The sequence below is a fragment of the Symphalangus syndactylus genome, chromosome 4 (assembly GCF_028878055.3).
Source record: "Symphalangus syndactylus isolate Jambi chromosome 4, NHGRI_mSymSyn1-v2.1_pri, whole genome shotgun sequence".
Classification (NCBI taxonomy): domain Eukaryota; kingdom Metazoa; phylum Chordata; class Mammalia; order Primates; family Hylobatidae; genus Symphalangus; species Symphalangus syndactylus.
In genome coordinates this window covers 127003671-127025461 of record NC_072426.2, presented here as the reverse complement: position 1 = coordinate 127025461, position 21791 = coordinate 127003671, and the positions used below count along the sequence as shown (strand labels likewise).

Genomic DNA, 21791 nt, shown 5'->3' with positions numbered 1-21791 from the left:
GCAAATAAGCCAGTATTTATCTGAATGGGATTCACAATGACCCTCAGAGTTCAGGAATGTCAGATAATCACTAAACAGCCTCAGAAAAAAATGAAGATGCCATTTTCTTTATAAAGTTTAAGTATTTACAATCTAATCCCAATTTTGTAAAGTAGTGTGTATATATACACTGAAAAAAGATTGGAGAGTATTATGGCTAATACTAGGTGTCAACTTGATGGGATTGAAAGCTGCCTGGATAGCTGGTAAAGTATTGTTTCTGGTGTGTCTGTGAGGGTGTCGCCGGAGGGGATTAACATTTGAGTCAGTGGACTCGGAGAGGAAGATCCACCTTTAATGTGAATAGGCACCACATCACCTCAGGTGATCCTCCCACCTCAGCCTCCCAAAGTGCTGGGATTACAGGCATGAGCCACCACGCCCGTCCTAAAGATTATTTTTTAAAGATTATTTTAAATCTATCAATTAACTATGAAGCTATTTCAGTTGATATTTTAATTTCTTGAAATTAAACATAGATCAAGTCAGTGTTAAATCTACCTTGTTCTCGTAATTAACATGGTGCTTAATGTAGGAAACAGAGAAGTAAAGCAGAAAGTCCATTACTGTGTTTGGTGTCTGTGGAATCTCCTCAAGTTTCCTTCTTCTAAACTTGTTTTTTGTTTGTTTTGTTTTGTTTTGTTTTTTTGAGACAGTGTCTTGCTCTGTCACCCAGGCTGGAGTGCAGTGGTGCAATCACAGCTCACTGCAGCCTGGACCTCCTGGGCTCAGGTGATCCTCCCACCTCAGTCTCCCGAGTAGCTAGGACCAGAGGCACATGCCACCATGCCCTGCTAATATTTTGTATTTTTTGGTAAGAGACAGGGTTTTGCCATGTTGCCCAGGCTGGTCTCCAACTCCTGGGCTCAAGCAATCCTCCTGCCTCAGCCTCCCAAAGTGCTGGGATTACGCCAGGCCTGATTTTTTTTTTTAAGGCTGGCTACTGTTTCCTCCATAACATTCTTCTGGGAGGTCGTGTGAAACAGCAGCAGCCCTATGCGAGTTCCCCAAGGAAAAGCTTGTTCTGCACTTAATGAGCATATATTTCTTTGTGGTATTTTTCTGCAAACAGCAGGATCCCTTATATCCCTGCTAGTATCCATAACAGAAAAATATCCATTTACAAGCCATAATATATAAGGGACTGAAATCTCTTCTTGGAAAATAATAATAGCTAACATCTACTACAGACATCACCCTCACCCCACAAACGAACCCATAGTGCCCATTCTCTTAGGCGTGGTACTCTTGCCCTCCACACCCCTCCAGAGAAAATGGGAATCAAGGAGCTTAGGCTGATGGTATACTTACATTCCTACATTTCATACTGTCAGCATCTTAGGATATAGAGATCATCATCCCTATTTTAAAGACAGAAAAACTTTTTGGGTCATGTCAAGTGACTTGCCAAAGATTACACGTCTACTAACCCAGGTCTTTCTGACTCCAGTGCCCAATTAACCACATACACCTAGTTCTGGTTGAGAATTGAGCAGGGGTCAAAGAAAGCTCACTTCCTTTCACATGGTTCCCAGCTTAAGAAGAAGGTCACATAGAATCAGCAAATAGCTCTTACCAAAGAAAGTTGCATCAAAATTTAATGTGTGGTATTATTATACCTAGATTGCAAAATTAACATAGGTAGTAGTGTCTACCTTTAAATTATTGTGTATCAAACTATTTTTGAGTCATGAGGAACCTCTAGGTATATATTTGCTTAAAAATCTATTTAACTCACATGTACTTTTTAAAATATTCAGAAGGGGAAAAAGGGCAGGCTTTTTTAGAATTAAAAACAAGACTTTTCAAAGGAAAAAGCAACAAGATGCAGGAGATATAGACTAAAAAACAGGAACTGAGAGTCAGAGTGATTGGACAATAACTAGAACTCAAAAGGTAGTTAGAGGCTGAGGAAGACCAGAGTCCGGATGTGGGAAGTGTCTTTCAAATTCTCCTAAACTGAGTATTTATTTTGTTAAATTACAGAAATACATAATTTACTGTACCTTGCACTGTGTACTCACTCTCTGAAGTAACTATGGCTGGAGAAACCTATCAAATAGCCAGAAAGACAGATCCAGATCACATGAAAATACACCCTAGTCTAGGTATTTCTCATCCTGTAAAGTTTAATCAGAAATACACAGCACTTTTTTTTAGGAATAGCAACAAGTTTGGGGGAGTGCCCCAAATACTTTGCCTTGTTGCTCTTGAGATCAGTCTCACAGAGAAGTGACAGCTAGATGGGATAGAGAATGCCTTTTGTGGCCACACAGGAGTCACTTAGCAGGAAGAAAGAATGACACAGTCATTGAGAATCTTAAGTTCATTTGTGCTGTTTCCTAACGAACTAAGCCAGTTGCTACAGATTACAGTTGGCCCTCTACATCCATGGGTTCTGCATCCATGAAGTCAACCAACTGTGGATCAAAAGTATGTTTTAAAAATTTTGAAAATAAAAAATAACAATACAATAATAATATAAATAAAAAGACAGTACAACTATTTACATATATTTACATTGTATTGGGTATCATAAGTAATCTAGAGATGATTTAAAGTATACAGGAGAATGTACACAGGTTATATGCAAATACTATGCCACTCTTATAAGGGACTTGATCATCTATGAATTTTGATATCCATAAGGATCCTGCAACCAATTCCCTTGGATACCAAGGGACTATATTCAGATATCAATAACAGACTTATGATCATGGTTATCTCATAGAAAAAAGAAAAACCAAAAACCAATTTTTAAATCTGGCATATGTTTATAAAACAGCACCCTAGACAAAATTTGACGTTTTGTAGTTTTAGTAAGTAAGTCCTCAAATGATGGTACATCCGTGTAGTTTTTATATAATTATGTCTGAATGAACTTAACTACAACTAGTGACGTAAAGATCCCAACTAGACAAAGACTGGCCTTAAATATGGGAACCTAGGACTTTATCGCAGCTCTCAGATTTACCCAAAACCCTTCCCGCTGAGCCTCGTCCATGGGCCACTCCAGGTAGGTCTTGGTGTTCATTATCTTCCGCAGCTTGCAGAAGCGCTGGGGAATGGCTTTTTTCTCAATGGGCTCCAGAAGAACGAGAATGGCAGCATCATTGTTCTCATCAAAAAGACGGAAATGGGAGAAGTCCAGTTCATACTTGCACCACTCACTCTTCACAAAGTTTTCAGAAAGCACAAAGACAGTTTTGTGGCTCTTTTCAATGGAGTCAATGATATTGTCAATGATCCACTTGCCAGGAATGAAGTCCCGCTTATGAAGACACAGCCTGAAGGGGGGATTGAAGTTCTCCAGCTCCTGGACCATAAGGTTCTCCACCCAGTAGGCATCCTGCTCACTGTAAGAAACAAATGCATCATAGCAGATGTCCCTGCTGGGAGCTTTCCTGGGCTTCCTTTTGGCCTGGAGCCAGGCCCACATCATTTTCATGTACCACAGGCCGTGGAAATGGTGGCACAGGACTGCCGTGAGCAGGATCAGCAGGAACAGAGCACAGCATATACCAGACACCAGTGCTGTCCTGTGACATTCTGACATGGAGAGGCGGACGTCCTGAACCCGCTGGCCGCGCACATGGGATGGAGAGTCACACAGGTAATTTGCTGGCCAGTCAATCAGGACTTTGGCTAGTGCTTGCTGCTCCTGAGTGAAGGAGAGGAATTCACAGGAGCAAATGAAGTTATTGCCACCAGCTTCCAAAGTCTTCAGTGTGTGAAATGAGTCAAGTTGCTCCTTAGAAAACGTAGTTATTATATTCCTACTGATTTTCAATACTAGTAACGTGGGTAAGAGGGAGGCATCTGGTAGAGTCATCAACTTATTTCTGGAAATATAAAGTTCTTTGAGTTGCAGCAAATTCAAAGAAAATAAATTGAGATTGTTGTTGCTAACATCTAAAATTTCCAGTGTCTTGGGAATGCAGCCTGTTACACTGTGTATTCGTGTGCTGGATAAGTTCAAATATTTCATCTTTTCTGGCCACTGACAAGTTTCAGGCATAGAATGAAAACTATTCTTACTGATATCAAGGTTAGTCAAGTTTTTCAGAGTAAGCAAAGTCTCTCCGGTTTTTTCCAATGATGCCAGATGATTTTGCCTTAAAATTAAAGTTTGTAGAGAGGGCCAGCCATCCTCACAGGCTGAATTTTTCAAGTATTCTTCAACCATCAAATTTTCACTGAGATCCAAGTATTCTAATGATTTTAAATGTCGTGAAAGTGGACAAGGAACCAGAAAAACTTTACTGTTTTCTACTGTGATTCTTTTAACTCTTTCTGTGAGTGAATATAAAGTTCTCAGATCATAAAATAAGTAAAACCTTGGAATATGCAGCCTCCGGATTGTTAACGTTTCCACTTTACCTGGATCTATAACTCTGTCATTATCAGATGCTCTAAAATTACCAACTCCATTAAGGGTACAGTCATCAAACTCTAATTCTAACAATCCAGAAATCTGACTCAAAAGTTTCAAGATCTGAAACAAACTTTCATCAGTGATTTTCACATTTCTAAATGTAAACTTTTTAATCAATGAATTTGTTTCACCAGTGGATAGTTCTGAAAAATGGAAAGTGTCCAAATCAGTATCTCGCAGTTCCAAACATTCCACGGAACTTGTAACATCTACAAAAATCTCCAGCAGTAAAATATGCTGCTTCATATGAAGGATCAGATGACTTACGTTCTGAATTGACTTCAAACTTTTTGGCTCATAGCTCTGTAGATCTGAAGCATCAATCTCAAGTTCCTCAAGGAAGGTAAGTCCAGCAAAATCTTTTCTTTGAATCTTAGTGAAGGTGTCCATATTTCCTACTCTCAGGATTCGCAATTTTGTGAGATGAGGAAAAAGAGATGTTTCCCCGAGGCTTTTGTAAGGATTTCCCAGTAAGTTTAAGAATGTCAAAGAAGAAAGGGGCTTGAACCAGGAAGACGATAAATTGGATAAGTAATTATAGGATAAGTCTAAATGTTCAAGACTGCCCAGGGAAGAAAAAGAATCTTCCTCTATTGTGTTAATTCCATTGGCTGTCAGCACCAGAGCCTGGAGGTTCACACACCTCTGTAGGTCACTGTTGCTAATGTAGGTGATCCTGTTGTTGGACAGGTCAAGGCTTTTTACAGCTTCTGTGAGCCCTGAGGGAATGGAGCTTAAAGATCCTGAGCTGCCCTTGCAGCTGCCATTGCGGTCACAAGACAGAGAAGCCTGATGGGAGGATTCCTCCTTGGAGAGGCTGATGATGACCCCCAAGACCCACACCATCCACAAAGTGTGTGGCATTGTCCAGTGATTCAACCTACAAATAAAAGTGGTTCAAATAAGTCATTGTGTTTGACAGCATATCATAATTCTAATTCTTGAGAAATGTTTTCTAGGCATCACACACACACACACACAGAGAGAGAGAGAGAGAGAGAGAGAAACAGATGAATGGAATGAATGAATGGGGATAAAAAAATGAATTCCCTGATACATTCAGCAATGCTAACACAGATATACAACCACTATACAGTACTTAAAAGCACAACCATCTGGAAATATAGAGCAAGACTCAATAACATAGATTGGAAGAGTGAGTAAATCAATGAATGGAGGAATGAGCAATCAAGCCTTTTAAGAAATGGGCTAAGCTTAACCATATGGATTTACAATCACCTTTTTCTGAACTTCAAACTTTCTTAACATTTAAGCATTTCTTTTCTCCGCTTCAATGCCCCCCCCCCCACCCTTGATTCATAGGGATCTCACAGAACCAAACTATAGCTCTCATTCACTGGATGAAACTCCAGTAGTAGCATGCTTTGGGACCAAAAGAAAAAAGTTGCATGTTCATCAACCTGCCTCGCACCTATCACCAGCAGGCAGGAGGGGTGTTGGAAACTCCAGGCAGACCAAGGTGGTTTGGTGGATTGAAGGAGACTCACACCATCAGAACCCTGTCTTCCTGCCTAGAAGTAAATGCAGAAAGCAGTGTTTAAGTCTGGATGGGCTGTTCAGATTAATGTGGGGGAAATAAAACTATCTGCACCACAACTGCTAGTTTACTTGTAACCATAAACCCAACAACTTTCTCTTTGCCCACCTTCTGGGCCCCATATCATTCTTTGGCTCTATTCAGCTACCCCATTCCTTGCATCTGTATGCCTTTGTCTGTATTTTCTCAGTGTGCTAACTATACAAAAATTTTTTTAAAAAATTTATCCCCAAGAACAAAACTTTTTATGAGTTAGGTGGGAATTGAACAATGAGAACTCATGGACACAGGAAGGGGAACATCACACTCCGGGGACTGTTGTGGGGTGGGGGGAGGGGGGAGGGACAGCATTAGGAGATATACCTAATGCTAAATGACGAGTTAATGGGTGCAGCAAAACAACATGGCACATGGATATATATGTAACAAACCTGCACATTGTGCACATGTACCCTAAAACCTAAAGTATAATAATAAAAAAAAAAACTTCTTATGAGTAAAACTAATTCCCCACATTCACAGAATCTGAGAGATTATAAAGGCCTGAGCTGTACAATTTATGGCCACAAAGAATTAAAACATAAACATGCTTAGTTTGGGAATTTAAATGCTGTTGGAGCCAGAATTTTTATGTTTGCACCAAAACCACTGCTTTGCATTCCCTCCTCTTTTTTTTTGTTTTAAATAAATGGATCATACCATGCATATTTATTCTGGATTTTCTTTTTTTCCTTAGCTTTATTGAGGCATAATTGGTATACAAAGAAACCGCACATAATCAATGAACACAATTTGTATACACTATGTATACATACACATGTATACACTCATGGTATCACCGCAATCCAGGAAGTAAACATATTCATCATCTCCAAAAGCTTCTGCCACTCTGTGGTTGCCTTTTCACTTTCATAATGGAATCTTTTTGTCTTAGTCCATTAGTGCTTCTATAACAAAATACCAGAGACCAGGTAATTTATAAAGAACAGAAATGTATTTACTATAGCTCTGGAGGCTGGGAAGTCTAAGATCAAGGCACGTGCACTTGTGTCTGGTGAGGGATTCTCTCTCCTTCCAAGATGGTGCCTTGTTGATGTGTCCTCACATGGGAGAACACAAGAGGGCAAGGGGGCACTACCTGCCATCCCAAGGCCTTTTATAAGGATGCTAATCCCATACCTGAGGAAAGAGCCCTCATGACTTAGTCACTTCCCACAGGTCACACCTCTTAATATTTAGTTTTAGGATTGGTACTATTACAATGGGGATTAAGTTTCAATATGAATATTGGAGGAGACACTGCTATTCAAACTACAGTACTTTTGATGAACAGATGTTCTTATATTTTATATATTTTAATAGTGAGTTTTCTAGCCTATTTTTAAAATATTTCCTGTATTTTCATAAAGATATTCTCTTTGTTATTTTCTAAAATCTTTATTGCTTTGCCTTTCACTTTTAGATCTATAATCTACCTGGGGTTGATATTTCAGGTAGCAGAAGGATTCACTTTTTTCCCATATGGATGTTCAATTAACTTGTTTTTTACAGATCATCTTGGGGAAATAATCAACAATATTTTCTTTGTCAATAGGCACATGCCCATACAGGGGTAGATCTTGTTTCAGTGCTATTCTGATCCAATGTTCATTTGTCTATCCCTATACCAGCAACACACTATATTAAATGTATAATATATCTCAATATCTAGGTGATAGATGTATTTCAAATGTGTATCTCAATATCTAAGAGATATACACTTAATAGAGTTCCTTATTCTTCTTCAAATATGTTCTTCTTCCTCCTTGTTCTTCTTCAAATGTGTGTTGGTTATTTTTGCCCCTTTGAATATTATTATAAATGGCAGAATCAGCTTGTCAGTTTCAAAAAAACAAAGTCCACTGAGATTTTAATTGGCAATGTATTGAATCTATAGAACAATTTGGGAACTATTCACATCATTACAGTAATGAATCTTCCAATCCATGAGCACGACAGATCTCTCCATTTATTTAGGTCTTCTTTAACTTATCACAATAGTATTTTATGGTTTTTGCTTAAAGTTCTTAAGCATATTTTGTGAGATTTATTCCTATTCGATACTTTAAAAACATTTAAAATAGTTTTACATATTTATATATGTGATATGGTTTGGATGTTTGTCCTCTCCAAATCTCATGTTGAAATGTGATCCCCAGTGTTGAAGGTAGGACCTGGTGGAAAGTGTTTGGGTCATGAAGGTGTATCCCTCATGAATGGCTTGGTGTGCTCCTCATGGTAATAAATTAGTTTTCACTCTGTTCACAGGATTTCAGGTTGTTTAAAAAGAGTCTGGGACCTCCCCCTTCACTCTTGCTCCCTCCCTCTCACTCCCTCTCTCACTATATGACATGCCAGCTCCCCCTTCTTCCACCATGAGTAAAGGCTTCCTAAGGTCAAGCAGATGCTAGTGCCATGCTTGTACAGCCTGCAGAACCATGAGCCAAATAAACCTCTTTTCTTTATAAATTACCCAGCCTCAGGTATTCCCTTATAGCAATGCAGAACAATCTAACACAATATGGCATATACATATATGTAGAAATTCAATTAAATTTTGTATACTGACCATGCATTGAGCAACCTTGCTAAATTAACTTAGTAATTCTAATAGTTTGTGGATTCTTCTCATTTTCTGTATCCCCAATCATCCTCAAGACATAATGATGGTTTTCTTCTTTCCAACTTTTATACCCTTATTTCATTTTCTTTATAACAGATTCCTTTATGCAAGTGCAGTAGGATGTATTAGCTATTATACACAGTGTCCCCTATCACACCCCCCGCCCCACTACAAACCAAAAGATAGTTCAAGGCAATCCTGTTATTTAAAGAAACTTTAGCAAGAGAATTTAGAGAACTTCACTGGACAACTATAGCCTTTCCAGTAGTCAGCTGTAGTAGCTAATGTTTGAAAGGGATTTCTAATCATAACCTCATTTACATTTATTCCAAGCCAGGGAAGGAGCATTTGAACAAAAGATGCCCATTTAGAGGGATTCGCAGCTGCTAGAAAGTTCCTTTTTACACCATAGTGCAAATTAAGAGGTATAGAACAATGTCAAATTTCCAGTTGGTTATGGAGTGACAGTGGTACTGCTAGAATCCCTAATCGACATTGACTTCTTATTTCCTACTGATTGGGACATAGAGTTACCTGTGCCTATGATTAACAGTTAAATCCTTCACAGATAAAAATATATGCTAGAGGGGCACAAGAGACAGTTCCCTGTGGGACACCTTGTGCTACAGGGGTCATCAACGGGGAAGCAATAGTAGTATTTATCTAAGGCTCCACTATTAATTATCATCAACGGAGGCTACCAACAATTAGAGAATTAGGGTTATGAATTCGTCTACAAACTATCTAATTATCTCTCCTTTTGGTTTTCTTATTCAGTTTCTGGAATAATTTAACTGTAAAGCCTCTCCTATATGTTTTGTCTACTGTTAGCTTTAAACACGAAATCTGAATATGTGATTCAAAAAGCCTAACCCTATAGAAAGACCAGATGTGCAATTTGAACAGGTAGTCACACTCGGAATATCAGTGAAATCTGTTATAGGGTGAATTAGGAGATCTTTAAAAGCATATTAGTGTTTGGTTCAACATGACATATCCAGCACTTACTTAAGTTTCCTGCAGATTCCCAATGAGGCAACTGAATGCAATCCATCTGTAAATGTTCAAATAGCCCAGTGGATGGTGGAAATGTACCAACTGAGGTTTTTATTATCTTATAAAAATTGTGGATTTGACAAACCAAACATTGATTATAAGCCATTTTAGCAATTTTAGAACAGTCATAACACCAATATTTTTTCATAATTTCATGTTATCTATTCTGTGATGAGTCATAGAGTGGAGAACTTTTAATAATGGCAGCTATATGGACTCAGAAAGGACCAGCTAGCTGTCTGATCCATGAGGCCACATTTAACACTACATTTATATCCTTTTAAATATCAGTTTTGTTTCTCCAATTCAGGCGCAAGATGCTGTTCATTTAAATAGGTTATCATAGATAATTTGATTCAGATGAATATTATAGTGTTCTTTCAAATTGCATATCTTAACAATTTCAGTGCTGGCGGACTTAGCATGAAAATCTGCCAAAGCATTTCCCTGGTATTCAATTAATTCTTATTCTGCTTGATGTTGGGTTGGCAGTTTTATGAACAAATCCATTTCTTTGCTAGAGTTCTGGAATTTCTTACCCAGTCCAGTAGTATGATCTTAAAGTTATCAGCAACCTATACTTGTCAGAGGCCTTTCCACGAATCTTTTAAAAGAACACTTTATGATTTTTGTTTGGTTGTTTGTTTGTCTATAGGTCCACACACTTTATATAATTGTTTTTCATAGTGTTCCGGAAAGTACCAGAGTAAAAGAAGTGACTCTTTGTAGATGACAAAGCTTAAAATGGACTTGGTTAAAGATATAATGAGAGTTCACAATAATGCAATTGATAAGGAAATTGCATTACTTCTGCAACATATAATATTTCATGATAATTAGAATTTTGGCTGACAGTATTATACCATGACTATCTGGTTTCTAAGAATTTCATATAATTTCTGAAGTACATATTAATAACATACCCATACAATATGACTTAAAGAAAGTTCAGCATCACTTATAATTTAACAATGCTTCCCATGCAATATAACATATCAAATAAGCCTAATTAGTTTAATATCTCTCTTTTTTTATCAGGAGAAAAAACAATTTCTTTTGAGATATTCCAGAAGCCCATCTAGAAGCTTCCAAAGTTTGTTCAACGTCAAAAGGTTTTAATTTAGAATTTGATTTTGAGAGGTCAAAAATATCAAAAGGTTTAAAATATTTGATTAAAATAGGATCACAGGTCCCTATGAAACAATATTTATTCATTTAACTAGAGTGATTGGTAAAAGACTTCAAAGGCAAATAAAGCCACATAATTGTAGAAACTCTTGCTCTTTCAATAAGGTGAACTCAGGTCTCTGAGGCAGTCAAAGATCTAATAAAGACAACATGAAGCACAATAAATTACCTCGATAAAACAGAGAATCTTCATTTCCTAGGCCAATTACTTAGCAGGTAAAGAAAAGTCTTTCAATTTATTATTAAGAGCAGACCAATACTCCAAGAAAACCTTGTTGTTTTAACATAGAGGACAAATTTCTAGTTCTGTATCAGTATATTTTTGATATTAATGCTCAATTTAAAAAAAAACTTGATTTTTCTTCAAATCTTAGTTTGATCACATATAAAATTCCCTTCCCAGGATTCCTATCCCACAGCCTTCTACAACTTTCTTATACCCATTCAGTTTTTCTTCTATACTCCTTCTCTTTCTCATTGTCTTAACAACCAGGCATTCTACCTTAGGACAAATATTATTTTATTTTTTCCTTAACAAAACAAAACATCCCCTCATACTTTATAGCTGTTCCTACCCAAAACACATCTTGCCTTCTTTTCAGAGTTGTTTCCCTTATTATTTCTGGTAATTCTAGTACCATTTATTAATTAGAATTCTTTTTTTTTTTTTTTGTAGATGGGGTCATGCTACATTGCCCCAGCTGGTCTCAAACTCCTGGCATTAAGCAATCATCCTGCCTCAGCTTCCCACAGTGCTGGGATTACTTTACCCTTAGTAACTTTAATTTCCAGTGAAAACTACAAAGCAAACAATTGTGAACTCTCACACCAGCATTCTGTACATTGACATATCTATGAGCTGTAATTTCTAGAAGCATGTGCCTTCTCACGGTATAATTTTTCAGTGTGACAGAAAACACATTTAGTAACAGACCCAACTATCTTTAGTCTCTCTGTAATAAGCAAATTCAATGAAATTGTAGTATACAAAATCAACATACAAAAACCGGTAGCATTTCTATATGCCAACAGTGAACAATCTGAAAAAGAAATCAAGATAGTAATCTCGTTTACAATAGCTACAAATAAAATACCCAGGAATAAACTTAATCAAAGGAGTAAAAGATCTCTACAAGGAAAACTATAAACACTGATGCAAGAAACACTATAAACACTGATGCAAGAAATTAAAGAGGTCACCAAAAAATGGAAAGATATTCCATGTTCATGGATTGGAAAAATCAATATTGTTAAAATGTCCCTACTACCCAAAGCAATCTATAGATTTAATGCAGTTCATATCAAAATACCAATGACATTCTTCACAGAAATATGTTAATAAAATATAATCCTAAAATTTACATGAAACCACAAAAGACCCAGAATAGCCAGAGCTATTCTGAGCAAAAAGAACAAAACTGGAGGAATCACATTATCTGATTTAAAATTATACTACAGAGCTATAGTAACTAAAACAGAATGGTACTGGCATAAAAACAGACACACAGAATAGAACAGAATAGAGAACCCAGAAACAAATCTATACATCTACAGTGAATTCATTTTCAATAAAAGTGTCAAGAATATACATTGCAGAAAGGACAGTCTCTTCAATAAATGGTACTGGGAAAAGTAGATATCCATATGCAGAAGAAACTAGACCCCTATATCTTGCCATATACAAAAATAAAAACAAAATAGATTAAAGACTTAAATCTAAGACCTGAAACTATGAAACTATTAAAAGAAAACATTAAGAAAACTCTCCATGACATTGGTCTGGGCAAAGATTTCTTAAGTCATACCCCACAAGTATAGGCAACCAAAGCAAAAATGAACAAAAGGGATCACATCAAGTTAAAAGTTTCTGCATAGCATATCAAATAATCAACAAAGTGCAGAGGCAATACACAGAATGGGAGAAAATATTCACAAACTATCCATTTGAAAGGGGATTAATAACCAGAATATATAAGGAAATCAAATAACTCAGTAGGAAAAAAATCTAATAATCCAATTTTTTAAATGGGCAAAAGATCTAAATAGACATTGCTCAAAAGAAGGTGTATGAATGGCAAACAGATATATGAAAAGGTGCTCAACTTCATTGATAATCAGAGAAATGCTAATCAAAACTACAATGAGATATCATCTCACCCCAGTTAAAATGCCTTTTATCCAAAAGACAGGCAATAAAAATGCTGCAAGGATGTGGAGAAAAGAGAACCCTTGGACACTGTTGGTGGGTGGGAATGCAAATTAGTACAACCACTATGGAGAACAATTTGGAGGTTCCTCAAAAGACTAATAGTAGAGCTACCACATGATCCAGCAATCCCACTGCTAGGTATATACCCAAAATAAAGGAAATCAATATATCAAAGAGATACCTGCACTCCCATGTTTAGTGCCACACTATTCACAGTAGCCAAGATTTAGAAGCAATCCAAGTGTCCATCTACACATGAATGGATAAAGAAAATGTGGTACATATATACAACGGGGTACTATTCAGCCATAAGAAAGAATGAGATCCTGTCATACAACAACATGGATGGAACTGGAGGATATTATGTTAAGTAAAATAAGGCACAGAAAGACAAACATCCCATGTTCTCACTTATTTGTGGGAGCTACAAATTAAAACAATTGAACTCATGGAGATAAGAGAGTAAAATGATGGTTAACAGAGGCTGGGAAGTGTAGCTGGAGGTGCAGGGGGATTGAGATGGTTAATGGGTACACAAATATAGTTAGATAAAATGAATAAGATTTATTCTTTGATAGCAAAACAGGGTGACTACAGTCAACAATAATTACTGTACATTTTATGATAACTAAAAGAGTGTAATTGGATTGTTTATAACACAAAGAAAGGATAAATGCTTGAGGTAATGGATACCCCTTTTACCATGATGTTATTATTATCCATTGTATGCCTGTATCAAAATATCTCAAGTGCCCCATAAATATATACACCTACTATTAAAAACAAAAATACAAAAGTAAAACATACACGGGATTCTCTTGGTTTGTCTAGCTACTGTAGCTTTAAAAAGTAAGTGCCTGTTTGCCTTAAGAAGCTTTTCTTCTTTGTCCACTGTTGGGAACAGGCTCTCAAATCTGGCCATAAACTGGCTCCAGATCCGGCCATAAACAAAATCTCTGCAGCACTGTGACATGTTTGTGATGGCCATGACGCCCACACTGAAGGTTGTGGGTTTACTGGAACGAGGGCAAGGAACACCTGGTCCACCCAAGACAGAAAACCACTTAAGGCATTCCTAAGCCACAAACAATAGCATGAGCGATCTGTGCCTTAAGGACATGTTCCTGCTGCAGATATCTAGCCACAGACTCTAACTCCTTATTTGGATCAAATTGCTACAATGATAAGAAATGGGAGAACTTGGATTGTTAAATTACATGGATATGATCCTGGAAAAATTATTGTCCCTCTCACGAAGGCACAAATACAGCAAGCTTTTATAAATAGTCTTACTTGGCAAACCCATTTAGTTGACTTTGTGGGTATTCTCAATAATCATTTTCCTAAAATGAAATTATTTCCATTTTTGAAATTAACTAATTAGATTCTCCCCAAAATAACTAAATTTAAACCAATTGAAGGTGCTGAGAATGTTTTTACAGATGGGTCTATATAGTAATGGTAAAGCCTCTTATTCTGGATCGAAAGGTAAAGTTTTTCAGATGCCCTATACTTCAGCTCAAAAAGCGGAGCTTGTAGCTGTAATTGAGGTATTGACTGCTTTTGATATGCCTATTAATGTGATTTCTGATTCTTCATATGTGGTTCATTCCACATAATTAATTGAAAATGCTCAGTTATTATTTCATACAGATGAACAACTGATGAATTTATTTACCCAATTGCAAACAGCAGTTAGGAGTAGAATGCACCCTTTTTACATCACTCACATTAGGGCTCATACACCTCTTCCAGGACCTTTAACTGAAGGGAATCAAATGGCTGATTGCCTAGCTGCTACTGCAATATCTAATGCTAGACACTTTTACAATTTAACCCACGTTAATGCCTCTGGTCTCAAATGCAGATACAACAGTACCTGGAACGAAGCTAAAGCTATTATCCAGTGATGCCCAACCTACCAAATGGTGCATTCCTTATCTTTTACAAGAGGAGTTAATCCTCGAGGATTGGAACTAATTATCTTTAGCAAATGGATGTCACACATGTTCCCTCGTTTGGGAGACTAGCTTATGTACATGTATGTGTGGACACCTTTTCTCACTTTGTCTGGGCTACATGCCAATCAGGAGAGTCTTCTGCCTGTGTTAAGCATCACCTTTTGCAGTGTTTTGCAGTGATGGGCATTCCAGCTTCTATTAAAACAGATAATGCCCCATGCTATACTAGCCAAGCTCTAGCTACATTTTTCTCTATATGGAATACTAAACACATTACTGGCATCCCATATAATTCTCAAGGACAAATCATTGTAGAAAGAATGAATCTCTCCCTGAAACAGCAGTTGCAAAAGCAAAAAGGGGAAACAGGGATTACGGGACATCCATATACAACTGAATCTAGCATTATTGACTTTAAATTTTTTGAACCTGCCTAAAGGCCAGATGCTATCAGCAGCTGAACAGCATCTACAGAAACCAGCTGCAAAGACAGAAGCAGAACAACTGGCTTGATGCAGAGATCTGACAACAAATTTGGGAAATAGGTAAAATAATAACTTGGGGTAGAGGCTATGCTTGTGTTTCTCCAGGCCAGAATCAACAGCTGATTTGGATACCATCAAGACACCTGAGACCTTATCACGAGCCAGATGCCAAAGAAGAGATTCTGGGAGGATCCCGAGCACCCCCTGGTCACAGCCATGTCGAGACTGACGCTGAGGAGGACCCAAACTATCACAAGCAACAACCATTGAACACAGCCACCTACCTGGGGATAGATCAAGAAACTGTCACAGATGATGGAAGAAAACCTGAGGAAAGTGGGACAACCAGTCACAATGAGTAATTTAATGATAGCTATGATAGCGGTGATCACCATTGCCATGAGTATTCCTTCAACAAGGGCTGACACAGAGAACAATTATACTTATTGGGCATATTTATCAATCTTGGCTGGCAATAATGCCTGGATGTAATCATTCTATGACACAGTTACACATGCTTTCTGATCTCAGTATTTACCATAATAAATCTGTTTCTATAATTGAGGCATACTGCCCTCAAAAACCTGTTTGTAAACAGAATTGGACCTGGCCAGAAATAATGAACATACTTGTTTGGGAAGATTGCATTGCAGAACAGGCAGAGGTGTTGTGCAACGATTCCTACGGAATCATTATTGATTGGTCCCCTAAGGGGATGTTTAAATTGCACCTCTCAGTCTGCATGCCATGGCCACACTATGTTCAACTGGTCTAAACAAAATGGTCAAATGGTAGAAATAGTAAGAAATACGGCAAGAGTTCCTATTATCTGGAAACATGACGGTATAGTGGCACCTCACCATCAAATGATATGGCCCACTGTAGGAGCTAAACATAAGGATTTGTGGAAACTATTAATGGCTCTTAAATAAGATCAAAATTCAGGAAAGAATAAAAAAGTATCTAGAAGGACACTCTACAAACTTGTCTTTGGATATTGCAAAATTAAAAGAACAAATATTTAAAGCATCCCAGGCACACCTGACCTTATTGCCAGGAACTGCAGTGCTTGAAGGAGCTGCAGACAGATTAGCAGTGATTAATCCATTAAAATAGATAAAGACACTTGGAGGCTGTATGACTTCAATGATGGTTGTACTTTTAATCTGTGTTGTTTGTCTTTGTATAGTATGCAGATGCAAATCCCGACTCCTGCAAGTAGCTCACCGTGACAAAGCTGCCTTTGCTTTTATTGCTTTGCAAAACAAAAAACGGGGACATGTTGGGAACAGGCCCCCAAATCTGGCCATAAACTAGCCCCAGATCTGGCCATAAACAAAATCTCTGCAGCACTGTGACATGTTCGTGATGGCCATGACGCCCACGCTGAAGGTTGTGGGTTTACTGGAACGAGGGCAAGGAACACCTGGTCCACCCAAGGTGGAAAACCACTTAACATGTTCCTAAGCCACAAACAATAGCTTGAGCGATCTGTGCCTTAAGGACATGTTCCTGCTGCAGGTATCTAGCCAGAGCCCATCCCTTTGTTTTGGCCCATCCCTTTGTTTCCTGTAAGGAATACTTTTAGTTAATCTATAATCTATAGAAATAATGCTTATCACTGGCTTGCTGTCAATAAATATGTGGGTAAATCTCTGTTCGGAGCTCTCAGCTCTGAAGGCTGTGAGTGCCCTGATTTCCCACTCCACACTCTATATATCTGTGTGTGTGTCTTTAATTCCTCTAGCGCTGCTGGGTTAGGGTCTCCATGACCGAGCTGATCTTGGCAGTCCACTGTAATTCTAAGTTACCTTTAGTAAGGCTCACACATTTCTCTAGAAAAGCACAGGTTCTTGGTCCATAATTCTTATAAATGAAATCGGCTGGAGTTGCAGATGGAGTTGTAGACTCCTTAAATCCAGATAAGCCCATGATTCCCTGTCTTCTAGTAACCTTATCTACTGGAGGCCTCCTAGAGCACCAGTCCAGTTTCAGTTTCTTCACCGAATCCAGTCCAATTCTGGAGACAATCCAGTCAAAGAATTGCTCAAATAAAGTCAGAGAGCTGAAAATGCAAATGTATAGCGCTCAAGTCTGAGCAGGAACTTACCCACAACTATCAGCTGCAGTGAAAGAGCAATGGGCACAATGAACCCCGCAGGTACCTTCACTTGGTCACTAAGAGCTCTCGAGGGTCACTATAGGTCTCCTTTGGATCCTGCTTGCAACACCAAAAACTGTTAAAAGAGAAACTTCAGACAAATTAAATTTGACAGAGTTTATTTTAGCAAAGAATGATTCATGAATCAGGCAGCACTCAGATTCACAAAAGTTTCAGAGAGCACCCAACAGTGTGAGCAGTGAGCTTTTATAGGCCAAACACAAGAGCATAGTAATCACCTGATTGGCTTCAGCTAGGAATCTGCCTTATTTGGGCATGGTGTAATAGGCATTTACCTTGTTTGGGCATAGTCTGATCAGCTGGCTACCTGTGACTGGCTAAAGCTTGGCTATGATCTGGTGGAAATTTGGCTACTAATTACAAAAAAAAAGACTCCTAAGTTAGGTTTCAGTTTGTTTATGTAGTATACTAAGTTAGGTTGCAGTTTATTATGTAAGAACTCAAAGTGTAGAGACAGTCTCAGGATAATGGCCTCCTGTTTATGTCATTTAACAAAAGAGAGGTCCTCAATTTTATTCCTTAGATGAGTTATTTGTACCAGCTTTTATTGTCTTGCCAGAGGTTTGTCATTTTTATTAGCATTTTCAAAAAATCAACTTCTGACTTGATAGATCCTCTATTTTCTAGCTCATTAATTTCCATTCTTATATTATTATTTCCCCTGTTCTGATTTCTCCGGATTTATTTTACTATTCCTTTTCTAGTTTTTAAGGTATTTGCTTGTTCATTCATTTTTAGTCACTCTTCATTTCTAATATATGCACTTAAGGTTATAAGTTTCCTTTAAGCAGTAGTTTAGGTGCATCTGACAAGTTTTTATATGTAATTTTTTTCATAATTCATTAAAAATATTTTCTGATTTTCATTCTCATTATTTTTTGACCCATGGGTTATTTAGAAATGTATTTACTAATTTCCAAGTATATGAGAATTTTCTATAAGTTTTTCTGTTCTTTTCTACTTTAATTGCATTATTGTCAGAAGACATATTCTGTATGATTTAAATTCTTTAAAACGTATTGCAATTTACTCTATGAGCCAGTATATGGTCAGGTTTTAAGTATGCTCTGTGATTTCAGCAGCTGTTGGAAGTAGTATAGGTTCCTTATGTGAACTACATTGTGTTCGCATTTTCTTTATCCTTATTGATCTTTTGTCTGGTTTTTCTATCAGTTACTGAGAGATGTATGATAAAATCTCCCACTATGATTGTGGATTTTTCCATGAATTTTCTATTTTTCTATATTTTTCTGGTTCAGTCAATTTGGCTCTTTTTCTATTTTCTAGTTTCTTAATGTTGTGTTATAGGCACATATAAATTCAGAATTTTTATTTCTTCTCAGTGAAAACTTTAACTTAGTGAAATATTTCTCTTTATCTACAGTTATGATTTTTTTTCCTAATTCTATTTTGTCTAATAGTAATATTGCCACAACAGCTTTCTTTTGATAAATGGTTGCATCTGTTCACTTTATACCTTTTAGTATCCATAAATGTGTCTCTTGTAAACAGCATATGATTGTTGGGTTGTTTTGAAGTCTAGTCTGACAATATTAGTCTGATTATCATAAAATTTAGTCTGTCTCATTTAGTTACTGATGTATTAAATTGCATTTAATATAATTACTGACATTTTGGGCTTTAAAGTAATTGAACTATTGCTATGGTTTGAACGTGTGCCCCAAAGCTCATGTATTGGAAATTTCATCTTCAATGCAACAGTGTTGAGAGGTGGAATTTTTGTTTGTTTGTTTTGAGATGGAGTCTCGCTCTGTCACCCAGGCTGGAGTGCAGTGGTGCAAACTCGGCTCACTGCAAGCTAAGAGGTGGAACCTTTTAAGAGGTGATTAGGTCATGAAGGCTCTACCCTCATAAATGAATGAATGTTATCACCAAGGGAGCAGGTTATTGTGAGAATGAGTTTGTTATAAAAGTAAGTTCTGTCCTTTCTTGCTCTCTCTCACCATGTGATGCTTTCCATCATGTTATAATGTAGCCATATGACCCTCACCAGATGCAGCCCTTCAATCTTGGACTTTCCAGACTCCAGAACCATGAATGGATAAATTTCTGTTCTTTGTAAATTACCCAGTCTCAGGTATTTTGTTACAGCAGCACCAATGGGACTATGACAACTATGTATTTTATTCTTGTTCCATTTGTTTTATGTTCTATTGTCTCTCTTTTCTTGCCCTCTTTTAAATTTGAGGGTATTCCATTAGATTTTTCTCCTCTGTTATCAATAAAACTGTACCCCAAAAAATTAACTGATAGCTTAGAAACCCCCAAAACATGCTGTCAACTTCTGGCAGTTTTTGTAAATGTAAAATGGGTACATTATAAAGAACTTAAAGATGTTCCTTGCTTACAACAGGAAGAAACTTTAAAATATTGGTGAATAAATCATTTTCCAATAGTTTCTGCTCTTGCTTTTGTTGTTTGTTTTGTTTTGTGTTTTGTTGTTTGTTTGGTCTGTCCCTTCAAGTCAGGCCACCATATCTACAGTTGCTCTTTGGTAAAAATCTTAATAACAGAGTCAAAAGACTGAAGTCATCTCAGCAAACTGAGTTGTCTACACCCAGAACAATTACTCTCTTTCTCTTTCTCCGCCCCCACCCACCACTTTCAATCACCTCTTTCTCTCTTTTTCTCTCTTTCAAACAGGAAAAAGGCTTTCCTGGCTTGCATTTAAGTTCTAAACACAAGTTCATATTTATAGAAGTTGTAAAGGGCACTTCAAAGCATTCTTACTTGAAGAACTCGACTTTGCTTAAACGCTGTAAGTTGTTTTCTAATCAGAGACCTAACTCACACATCCTAAGAATGAAGGAACGCAGAGGCGGGGCGAAGCCTGCCAGGGAGCAGAGGCCAGACTTGGGTTAGGGAGCCAGGGTCCTGGACAGACCCAGAGCACGTAACCTTTCCCACCTCTGAGCCACGGTGACCAAAATCCAAGCTCCGTCCTAGCAGTAACCAGTGAGCAAGGACACACCCCCTGCGAGATGCTAGCTCGTTGAAAGCCTTTACCCAATCTTTGTCATCCGCGCTCCAAGCCAAGAGGGGCCAGGAGGCGGGGAGGGCAACCCCACCGGGAAACAGGGAAGCGGGAGGGCCGGGCCGGGGCCACCGCCCACCTCGGCCTCCCGAGGGAGGTGGCGGCCAGAGGCCCGGGGCCTCAGTGGAAGCTCCCCGCGGCAACCCCCAGGGGCCCGCAAGGCTGGAAGGGCGCTCGGCCCAGCCACAGCCCATTGGCACCGCACGCGGGGGGTCCCGACCTCGGGCTCCGCAGGACCCGCGGGCTCCCTTTCCGTGTAGCCCCTGCTTCTCCCGAGGGCCGACCTGAGCCGGCTTCGCTGGTGTCCACATTCCCGCGCCTGGCCGCGCAAAGAAGCACCGGCATCCCAGGGGCCTGGTGCGCTTCCCGCCATCCCCGCCCGGACAGGAGCTAGAGGCCCAGGTACAGCCGAACGGGAGCCCGGGGTCCCTGGAGCCCGTGACCGGGCTACGGCTCCCCTCCGCCCCTGCCCGACCCGACCCCAGGAAGGGGTGCAGAGAGACCACACGAGCAGGTCGCGCACGACGTACCTGGGAGAACGCCGAGCAGCCCCCTGGTTGCGCTTTCTCGCTGCCTCCGAGCCGACCGGCCCGGGACTAGGAAGTGAGCGAAAGGGAAAGTCCGCGCGGCCGGGCGCCCCCTCCTTCTGTGGTGCGGGAACCGCCCCTTCCACGGGGCACGCGCGCCGCCGCGCAGCAGGAGGGAACGCTGTACCTGGCGCCGCGCTCCAGGCAGGTGGCCCAGAGCGAGCCCCCGCGGCCGTGCTTCCCGGCAGGCTCCAGCCCTTGACCGTGAGCTAGGCTACGACAGGCCAGAGGCGGGTCCTGCCCCGACAGCTGCCCGGTGCAAGGCTGGGTCGAAGGAGAGAGCTGGGGGCTTGGCGGAGGTTCCAGGTCAGGGAAAAGCGAATCAAGACGCTAGAGGCGGCCTGCGTGGGATTGGCAACCAGAGGGAAGGCTAA

At 39.1% G+C, this 21791-nt stretch overlaps 1 protein-coding gene across 8 annotated transcripts; it reads right to left on the bottom strand.

Annotated features, from left to right (window-relative positions):
• Positions 1-2156: 2156 nt before the first annotated feature.
• TLR2 (toll like receptor 2) lies at positions 2157-21447 on the bottom strand. Of its 8 annotated transcripts, none has more exons than XM_063638297.1 (4): positions 21361-21447; positions 17704-17845; positions 5907-6006; positions 2157-5354 (listed from the first exon to the last, which is right to left on the bottom strand). In XM_063638297.1, the coding sequence occupies exon 4, from the start codon at positions 5336-5338 to the stop codon at positions 2984-2986; it is 2355 nt and encodes a 784-aa protein (XP_063494367.1). In that variant the 5' UTR covers positions 5339-5354; positions 5907-6006; positions 17704-17845; positions 21361-21447; the 3' UTR covers positions 2157-2983. The 8 variants fall into 8 exon arrangements, with proteins under 8 accessions (XP_063494367.1, XP_063494370.1, XP_063494368.1 ...); XM_063638300.1 differs by lacking the exon at positions 5907-6006 and adding an exon at positions 15878-15920 and having other exon boundaries at positions 17704-17811; positions 21361-21446; XM_063638298.1 differs by having other exon boundaries at positions 17704-17811; positions 21361-21444.
• Between the last annotated feature and the right edge of the window lie 344 nt (positions 21448-21791).